Raw genomic sequence first — 10161 nt, 5'->3', positions numbered from 1 at the left:
TTCAAGAATAAAGTTCAGCATAAACATAGGCAGTACCGTGAGAGTGATTCGAAAGAATAAGGATCCGTCGGTTCTCTTATCGCTCTCGCGGTACTTTGATGTAACACTGATCATTCTGCGCAGCGCCGCTGCAAGTCGAACACACCTAATGTCTTCAAGGAAGAACGCAGGTGGTCCTCGGTGTGTTTGATACGTGAACTAGAAAACAAACTTGTAGAGGTTTGGCAAAGAATGTTTATTTGATGTATCATCAAAAAATTACCATAACCGCACTGAAAAGGAAAAGCAGTCGACAAATATTGCCACAACCCTTCAGCAGCCAGGTGAGTAACACTTCTAAAGAACGAATACATACTTTCTTAAAATGTATAAACCTTATACTTGAAGAAATGGCCTATGATCGCAGTAACAAAAAGTGGCTTTGAAGTAGAAAAGCGTCACGTCTGGGTCTGAGCAAACGTACACTTTTTCTTGTTCGAGTACTGCAGGTTTTTGGAAATGTAAGCTGTTCTTGCAGCTTGCTGTTCCAATTTACAGAATATGGATGATGACTGGTGATCTTTTACATGTTAATGACATTAATTAGGGGTCGTTTACAAGGCAGAGAGCTGAAAACATTCATTTGCGCACAAGTTCAAGATCATTTGCGATTCATAGATTTCACATCTGAAAGCGACGGGTTCGTGCGTTTTCTGTACGTTTATATATGAATCACACGTACGCATATTTGAGAGATGATCGTAAGATGGATGGTTTCTGCGCAACATTTTATAAATGAGGCCCCAGGTGTTACAACTTCTAAAAACTTAAATTCATAAAGAATACTTATTTAAAATTGTAGTATATTCCTTTCTAATAAAAATAATCATTACGGAAAATCCTCAAAATTAAGCCTTACCATGTGGTTTTGGTAAGTAAAGGTAGGCTGAATGTTTTCAATTTGAACAACTCCACATGACCAGTACGACCAGCATAAATATTGCTTCAGTGAAATCTTTATTGGTTTAGATCAAGTAAATAAGACACTCACACAGTAAGAGACCAAAAGTATTTAACTAAGGAAATGGAACAAAAATAAAAGATCTAGGTTTGTGATTTCAGTGCACAGGAAACGTGAGCATGCGACTCAATTGAAATAAATGATTTAAATAGATAACGGGAAAAAAACTAACTCAAATAACTTGATTAACAAGGTTTATATTTAAAAGCTTATTCTAAAATAATTTTGTAATATAGAATCACCCTCTTAGCTGGTCACATACATGCCCTGACAGAAAAGGCTGTGCTCTGCCTGCACAGAGTATAGTAGGCGATACCTGACTTATACTATGGAACCTGGGGAGGGTTCTCAACAGAATGCTTTAATATGACATTTGCTCAGTGTTCTTAAATTATTCTTAACCACCTGCAATGCTAACTTTGATATGAGAAGCGTTAAAGTGAGCTAGAATAAATAGTCCTATTGACAGAAGTAATCCCCAACTAAAATGGACTTAATAAAAGACCCTAAAACGTCACCCAAATCCATCTTTGTCATTTGGAATTAATTAACTGTATCTTGATTGCATTAAATAAAGAATCAGTTCTCTACAGATGAATGCTCCAAGCTAAATATGCTGTTTAAAGTGGCTGTTAACTGTAACACAAATGAGCAGAATGTGAAGTGGAGGCAAGGACTCTTTTTCTCGACTACAAGTTGAGCACGTTACTGTCGAAGTGGGTGAGGACGTGCTTCTCGAAGAGCTCCTGGTCGCAGTCGAGGGGGAACTGTTCACCGCACATCGGGCAGATCTTCCAGTGGCTCTCCACATGCTCCTCAAACTTGGACTGGTCATAATGAGGAGGGAAGATCACTTCACACAGCGGGCAACGCTTCTGCTCCCCACTGCGAGATGGAGAAATTAAACTGGGTGAGAAAAGGCGAATAAAAATACAAAAATAAACCCTGAATGAGGAAAACAAAGTGTGGCAAGATGTGTTTGTGTGTGAATGAGCTGGTGCTGGAACAACAGGAGAGTAAACGGCAGTAAAACAGCATCTGTGTGAAGGCGATGTGGGTGGGCTGTTGAGCTAATGCACATAGTCGCACCACAACGAAGCTCAACCACATGATAGGTAACAGCCGTGAGGTTGGTGTTTGTGTGCGTTCTTACCTGGGTTCAAAGCAGAATGGCATCTGTCCATCATTGAGGAACTCTGCGGGGTCAGCGGCTGTAGGCTGATCATTGGTTTGCTGGGGAGAGAAGAAAAAAAAAAAAGTTTCCTGTCAGCAAAAGCAGAGGAACCGTAAACCACCTGAAAACCTCCATCAGGCCGTTAACTGTGAATGATTAATATAGCAGGAAATCTTGTTGCTGTAGCAATATGACAGCTCTAAACATATGCAATTATGTAGGAGAAAGTCGTAGCATATTGATTAATTATCTAGGGTGTGTTTCCCAAAAGCATCATTAACTGTTGTTCTGTTGTTACCTACATAGTTAAATTCACTATATCCAGAAAACATGGTTTTAATTAATATTTGCATACATATGTGGTTGGATCTACAGCATACTACTGTGTTATTATGACATGTAGATCATGCTCTTGGGTGCAGTACATATTCTATATCTTTTATGCCATTACATTATATATATATATATATATAGTTGGTTCTAACATACACCGTCTGGTGCTACTTGGACACGTCATCAGTGATGATCCCGAGGTCATCAGGTGTTTCGGGTCTTTAATCAACAGACACCCTCGCCCGGCGACCCTGCCGGGGGTGATCAGTCCCCGGCCTGTGTCCAAGTGGCATGCTATTCCACGGACCCCCCCGCTTTCCCTCTCGGTCAAATCACCTTCAGGATTTTCCAGAGTTGCACAAGTAGCTTTGGGCATTGTTTATAGACCCTATAAGGTACTCCGCTGGGACCAGGAGCGGAACTTGATCTTGCTGCCATTACTGCGTCCTTCACCTCTTTCAAGGTGGGCCTGAAGATGTTGAACTGAGCCACTGGTTCTGGAGGTTCGATGAGCTTCTCGCAGGGGCCGAGGTCTTGTTCCCTTGAAGAGTCACTAAAAGTGATACTGAGGTGGTGGTTCATCTCCTCCACAGAGCACGTGAGGTTGCTGCTTTTCTTCTGCCCCAGGAGTCTCTTAGTGAAGCCGAAGGGGTTGGAGATGAATGCCCTACGCTTGCGGGCTCGCTCCTTGCCCTTCTTTCGGTGCCACTCGGCCCGCCTGAGTGTGGTGAGCCTCCTCCTTGCAACCTCTCTTAGTTCAGCCAGGGCCATTTTCTCCTCTTCCTTTGCTGCCTTGTATTGACCTTTCAGGGATCGTAGATCTTGTCTCAGCTTGCGAATCTTGACCTCTCGCTGGTTTGGTAATGATGGAGTTGTTGTGCCACGTTTTTCTGTGACGCCAAACCACTCTGCGCCTATCCCCATTCTGAGGGTGCACATGGTATGGAGTTTCTGTTCAACATTCCCCTTGCATGTTGACTCCAGGATCTTATCGAGGTCCTCATCGAACTGGTGCCAATCCTTCTTGTTAGCGGCAGGCCACTTCACCCGACGCTGTTCTGGCTTTCTGCTTTGAGAAGAGGCTGGTGATGCTTGGAGGTTCCGGGCGCTGTGGTGTGGCTCTGGGCCTGACTCCTCCTCCATCTGACCAGGTTCTGCAACCGGCACTCCAGAGACTGAGGTACTGGCAACTGCCCCTGTGCGTTGCTGCATTCGCCCACCCTTAAGGCAGGCCATCTTTGTCTGATGGATCTTCAGACCTGTCAGGTTTTTGCAAACCTTGCCACAGATACATACTATGCTCATTGTCTATTGTCCTTTTTCTTGGGTCATAGCCTGAAAGTCTGATCGATTGGGATTCTCATTCTCCCGCCCTCTCGGGAATCCCAGGGTGTATTTTCCAGAAGGGTTTTTTGTAGCTTACTTGGGTGCTCCTTCACAGGAGCTGCAGCTCGGGCTGCTAACCCTTACTGCCCCAGGTGCCATCTTTCTGCGCTGTCAGCTATTACTCCAGCCGTTGTCATACTATTCATGGGCGTCATCCGGTCTTTCCCAGAAGTCACTGGCTGAGCCATATTTTTTATATATATATATATATATGTATATGTATATGTGTGTGTGTGTATGTATATGTTAGAACCATCACTTCTGGCTCAGCCAGTACATTCCCCACTGTATAGCATGTCAACAATCAGGGGCATTTTTTAAAAGTGCACATACGCGTAAAAGCATAAGGGAAACACAGTGTAAGAGGGAAGCCGTAATAAATCACATTTACACATTTATGTACTTAAGGAAAATACCCTGCAATTGTACTTTTAATGTACTAAACTGGTATTCTTAAAGCCTGCTCTATTGGAACAACTAATTTTGTACTTAATGCAGTTTAATTGTGCAGAAATAGTGCTGAAGTCCAACTTAAGATATACTGAAGTATATTTGATTGTGCTAAAGTGGAACTTTTGAAGTATACTTCATACTTCAGGTACACTTTAAATATCTTGCATTTAAGGACCAATATTATTCAAAGATCATACAATCCTCATTAATAGTAACATTAATATTATCAATTTAATATTAAGAAATGTTCATTGTGCTCAAATAGTACTCCAAATAAAGATGAATTGCAATTTTGGTATCACTCTCAAGTCTCAAGCAATATATCAGTAAATATGTTAACAGATTTGAACTATACTTGGTATGAAATAAATATTTTCTAAATATTACTTTTTTTTTTTTTTTTACAAGGGTAGATTAGTTCATTTCTTCAATATAATGTAATTCAATGTTCTTCAATAATATAATTCTAGTAAGCAAAATTATTTGTGTATACTTCTATAGGTCACATCAAACTTGATATGAACAGCCCACTTTAGATGAAAAGTGACTGTTTTACGCTGACTGACTGAAGCTCTTCCATGTTTAGTTAGGTAAATCCACCGTTATCCAAGCAAGGCTAACGAGCTCTATTAGTTGCGAGCGTGAGCACTTCCTTAATGACTCTGCTCTGGGTTAGCAGGGCTTTAATAATGCCAACTTAGCTAAGCCCTACCGGAGGCCAGCACAGCAGAGAGAGAAGTCCAGATAAAAGAAAGAGAGATTTGGGAAGAGTTTAAGACCATCTGCAGTTCTGACCCGATTAAAACCTTAATCCCACCTCTATATCACTTCTAACAGCTGAACGTGGAGGTAGCCGTAATGAACTCACAGTGTTCTGCGGCTCCTCTGGTTCCTCCAGTCCATCGGGGCGGCTGAGGTTGCGGGCAGGCTGTATGCACACTACATTGCTGTCCCAGGATGGAGGCCCAACTGGGGGCAGTCGGGGCATCTGGTCATCAGAGAACTCTCCATCGGCTCCATCTGTCAGGAAAGGAAACCCTTTAATGCCTTAATATCTGGATTTATACCTGAAGAAAACCATGTAGCTTAAACAAATATGAGCAGGAGCAATCAAGGAGTACATGCACAGCTACCTAAAAAGTGTTTGGAGCCTAAAGTCACACTTGAAAATGTTTTATGGTTAAATAATAAAATAAAACCATCTTGATATTAAAGTCATTATAACGCAAGATTAAACTCGTTAAAATGTTTTTTAAATGTATAAATAAAATGTTGAGAATAAACACACTCGTGTCATGTTCATGTTCATTGGACAATGTCAAACAGCGTCTGCAATTTGATTTGCATTTTAATGAGTAAAATAAGTATAAGTATTTAACCCCTTCGCAAAACATGACTTCGTACTTGGTCCGAGGTCAGACATTTCTTGTAGTTGGCCGCCAAGGCTGACGTTTGGCAACTCGACCCTTCAGCTCCCTCCACAGATTTTCTATGGGATTAAGGTCTGGAGACTGGCTAGGCCACTCCAGGACCTTAATGTGCTTCTTCTTGAGCCACTCCTTTGTTGCTTTGGCCGTGTGTTTTGGGTCATGGTCATGCTGGAATCCATGACCCATTATCAATAGCCTGTCTGGCTTCAATGCCCTGACCCTGATGGTACATGGCCCTGTCCATCGTCCCTTTGATGCGGTGCAGTTGTCCTGTCCCCTTAGCAGAAAAACACCCCTAAAACAATGTTTTCACCTCCATGTTTGACAGTGAGGATGGTGTTCTTGGGGTCATAGGCAGCATTCCTCCTCCCCCAAACACGGCGAGTTGATGCCGAAGAGCTGGATTTTGGTCTCATCTGACCACAACACTTTCATCCAGTTCTCCTCTGAATCATTGGCAAACTTCAGACGGGCCTATACATGTGCTATCTTGAGCAGGGGGAACTTGCGGACACTGCAGGATTTCAGGCCTTCACGGCGTAGTGTGTTACCAATTGTTTTCTTGGTGACTATGGTCCCAGCTGCCTTGGGATCGACAAGATCCTCCCGAGTAGTTCTGGGCTGATTCCTCACAGTTCTCATGATCAATGAAACTCCACGAGGTGAGATCTTGCATGGAGCCCCAGACCGAGGGAGACTGACAGTTATTTTGTGTTTCTTCCATTTGCGAATAATCGCACCAACTGTTGTCAACTTCTCACCAAGCTGCTTGGCGATGGTCTTGTAGCCCATTCCTGCCTTGTGTAAGGCTACAATCCTGTCCCTGACATCCTTGGACAGCTCTTTGGTCTTGGCCATGATGGAGAGTTTGGAATCTGATTGATTGATTGCTTCTGTGGACCGGTGTCTTTTATACAGGTAACAAACTGAGATTAGGAGCACTCCCTTTAAGAGAGTGCTCCTAATCTCAGCTCCTTACCTGTATAAAAGACACCTGGGAGCCAGAAATCTTGCTGATTGATAGGGGATCAAATACTTATTTGACTCATTAAAATGCAAATCAATTTATAACTTTTTGAAATGCGTTTTTCTGCATTTTTTTGTTGTTATTCTGTCCCTCACGGTTCAAATAAACCTACCATTAAAATTATAGACTGATCATTTCTTTGTCAGTGGGCAAACGTACAAAATCAGCAGGGGATTAAATAATTTTTCCCCCCACTGTACATATTAAAATACGTTTTACGGTGCAGTCAAAGATTTTGGCAAAATTTCAGGTCAACTTCAACTTTTGATTCTTTCAACCTCATGCAAAATTCTCAGTTGCAGGGGTTCCAATTAAAATGACTGGATTTTGCCCATGACAAATCAGTGAACAATGGAAAAGTAACCAGAGTTGTACTCTATGATGCACTTACTGACATTTTTCCCTTTGTTTATAAATTTTATTCCTTATTTAAAATGACCAATTGAAATGAACGGTGAAATAGCAGCATAGATACCCCTGGAATCAGTAGAAGAGTAAGGGTTCCCAAACATGAGATCAGTGGGGCGCTGGGGAACCAGCAAAGGAGATGGGTCATCTTGAGGGTACGGCATCGGGTACTGCAAGAAAACTGACTGCGCATCCACATTGCCATCTTTCTTTTCATGTTTTTCTTCCCTGCTGACACTGCTTTGCAACTCCTGATGGGACACAGGAAATGCAACAGCTGTTAAATTTTGGTTCGTTTCAAAAACAGTCGCTGAAATCAGTAGCTGATTACCTAATCCACACATTTCAATTGAAATTTAAATGTAAAAATGCAAATTAAAAGCTAAACTGAGTGAAAATGGTCCAAAGGTGACCAAACTGAAAGCAAAGTCTAATTTAAGGCCAGCCTTGATGTACGGACAATAACCAGGTCCCAATTTTCCATCCTTCTTTTAATCCTTTTCTCTATCTTTGAGTCCAGACAGTACATCACTCACCACAGCGAGCAGAGTAGAGTAACTCGCCACCCTCGCACAAACAGTTTAATTAGGCCCTTCATTAAAACTCCTCTGCCTGTTCAAAGGGAGGCAGAGCTCTGCCTTTTATTGAAGTCTTTGGCAGGCGCCAATTTCATTTAGTCTGAACCTCAAATTGGGCCATTTTACTTCTCGAGCGTCGAGTTTTGTGTTGTACCTCGACTACGCGTCCCTCTCTGTGGTCCAGGGTAATTGAATGGAAAATAAGGACTCACTTGCACTGCTGGCCCAATTAGAGAGATATGTTAAACCCAAACCAGATCCTGAAAATAAAACAACAAGCAAGAAAAACAACTGCATTTTTAGATTGGCAGAGGCCTGCGGAAAATGAAAACGAAAGCACGCACCCTCTCTAGCTTCTCTTTTTCTTTGGTCAACGAAAAAAGACTGTCCTTCAACTCCTTGAGTTCTCGGCCCTTTTCTGCCACCTGGCTCTGGAATCAGAAAACAAAGCTGTTAGTGAGATTATCTGCAAAAAACATTATTTAAAATGAAAAGAGAAACAACTTTACTCTAGAATGAGAATAATCGGTTCATTTGTGAAAAATAATGTACAGGTAGATATTCACATAAAAAATATATTAAACTGATTAATATAAATCGTAATCTCATGTGATGTGTGCATGAGTGAATGTGTGCATATTTTAAAATAATTATGTATTTTGCAAATAGTTCAAGTGGACAACTTTACAATAAATTTAAAAAAATTATATTTACTTAAATCAATTTTCCTTAAATCTATTTAAAAGATTTAGTTAATTCAAAAAATAAATATCAATATTTAGAAAAAATAATTAAATATAAATTTTTTTTTTAAAACATTTAAATAAAAACGACCATTACATTTGTTGTACATTTGTTAAGAAAACAGGTTTCCATCCACCTTTATTTATAGGGTTTATTTTGCAATAATGACAGGCTGATGGTGCATGAATGCACATACACACAAAAATTTGAGTTGCACAAGAAAAAAAAGGGATCTTGGCAGAATGGTCAATTATACAATTTATTATATAACAATATCTGCCTGCATGATTGACCAATCAGAGTTACGTATTCCAGAGCCATGTAATAATGTGATTGATTTACTTAAAATGTGACAAATAAAATGATTATAAAAAGAATGGTCTTGCAAATGCTTTTCAGTTGCAACTGATATGCTTGGGATTTTAATTAAGTACTTATTTGCTAGTCAAAACATATCTCCATGGCTTCTCTACCACTCATTTACATCTGTCTTTGCATGGCTCCACATGAGTCACACAGAAAAAACGTAAACTTAGCCTGAAGACTACCACTGATCTGCACATGACCTCACTACTTAAACAGAACTGAGTCCCTCGCTCTGTCTCCTGCTGTGTAGGGAGGCAGCCAGCAGATACATTATCCTGCCTTGATCCCAGGACTCCCAACTGTCCTTCCTCCACGGTCTCATGTAAACAGCAGTAAAAGTCAGGCTCCTCAGTGACACGCTCATAAACCAGCACTGTCAGTGTATTTGTGCTAATGCAATGATATCGGGCTTGACTCAGAGCAGCCATAAACTGTGTGGAGGAGAAAATGGTTCTAAGGTTGTTGTGGATCTCTTATCAGAACATCTGAAGGTCTGCTTATCTGTGATCACATTTCCCTCTGATCTGAGTCATATTGTTCAAAACATACCAAAGAAGAAAAAAAACAAAACAGCACAGCTTCCCTTTGTTGAGTCCCAGATGCTACAATAAAAAGAAACTACTCTTTGATATTATGAGGTAAAAATGAATGCAACCTCCGTTTTACCGGTTTACAATACAAGTAAACAGTGTTTACAAGACTTTATCAATATTCCATTATTCCAGTATTCCATTTGTTACGAGTTGTCAGCGGGAAACTCATTCACTCACATACCGTTTGTCCTGAATGGCTGCACGAGATGAGAACATATTTTTCTTGGGTCAAGAAAGAGTCAGACTTTTTGATATATTTCCTCCTCCCCTACCATGAAACACTCACTGTGGCTGGATTTAAATCCCCAATAATCTGCCGTAAGGATGCTTTCCTGTCAATGCTAGACATGCACTTCGATGAACTGATGGAACGCAGGTTAAGGCATTTATGCATTGGGCAAAATCAGGATAATTTGCAAATATCTAGCCCTGTCGATAGGTTTATGCTCTACACCGATAAAGGAAAATGGTTTAACGCATTTACATGACCGTGCATGTTGTCAGATTCCATATGTTTTGCATCATACAAATGTTTATTTAGATCTCACATGTTACGAGCGGTTCAGTGGAAGATAATATTTACTAAATATTCGATAAAAAAAAAAAAAACTTCATATATATATATATATATACACGTTAGCTTTCGTCTTAGATATGACGTCAAGGCAA

At 40.7% G+C, this 10161-nt stretch overlaps 1 protein-coding gene across 2 annotated transcripts in view; it reads right to left on the bottom strand.

The window, feature by feature from the left end:
* Positions 1-215: 215 nt before the first annotated feature.
* tax1bp1b (Tax1 (human T-cell leukemia virus type I) binding protein 1b) overlaps positions 216-10161 on the bottom strand; it is a 38144-nt gene continuing 28198 nt past the window's right edge. Inside the window, exons 14-18 of one of the 2 annotated variants that reach the window (XM_079445612.1) lie at positions 8134-8220; positions 7279-7462; positions 5215-5366; positions 2154-2233; positions 216-1885 (exon numbers count right to left, since the gene is read on the bottom strand). In XM_079445612.1, coding sequence (XP_079301738.1) covers positions 1690-1885; positions 2154-2233; positions 5215-5366; positions 7279-7462; positions 8134-8220 — 699 coding nt within the window. In that variant the 3' untranslated portion in view covers positions 216-1689. The remainder of the gene's footprint in view (positions 1886-2153; positions 2234-5214; positions 5367-7278; positions 7463-8133; positions 8221-10161) is intronic. The other variant, XM_079445613.1, reaches the window with a different exon arrangement.

Source organism: Barbus barbus (genome assembly GCF_936440315.1).
Source record: "Barbus barbus genome assembly, chromosome: 21".
Classification (NCBI taxonomy): domain Eukaryota; kingdom Metazoa; phylum Chordata; class Actinopteri; order Cypriniformes; family Cyprinidae; genus Barbus; species Barbus barbus.
This window is presented reverse-complemented; position numbering and strand designations above follow the sequence as displayed.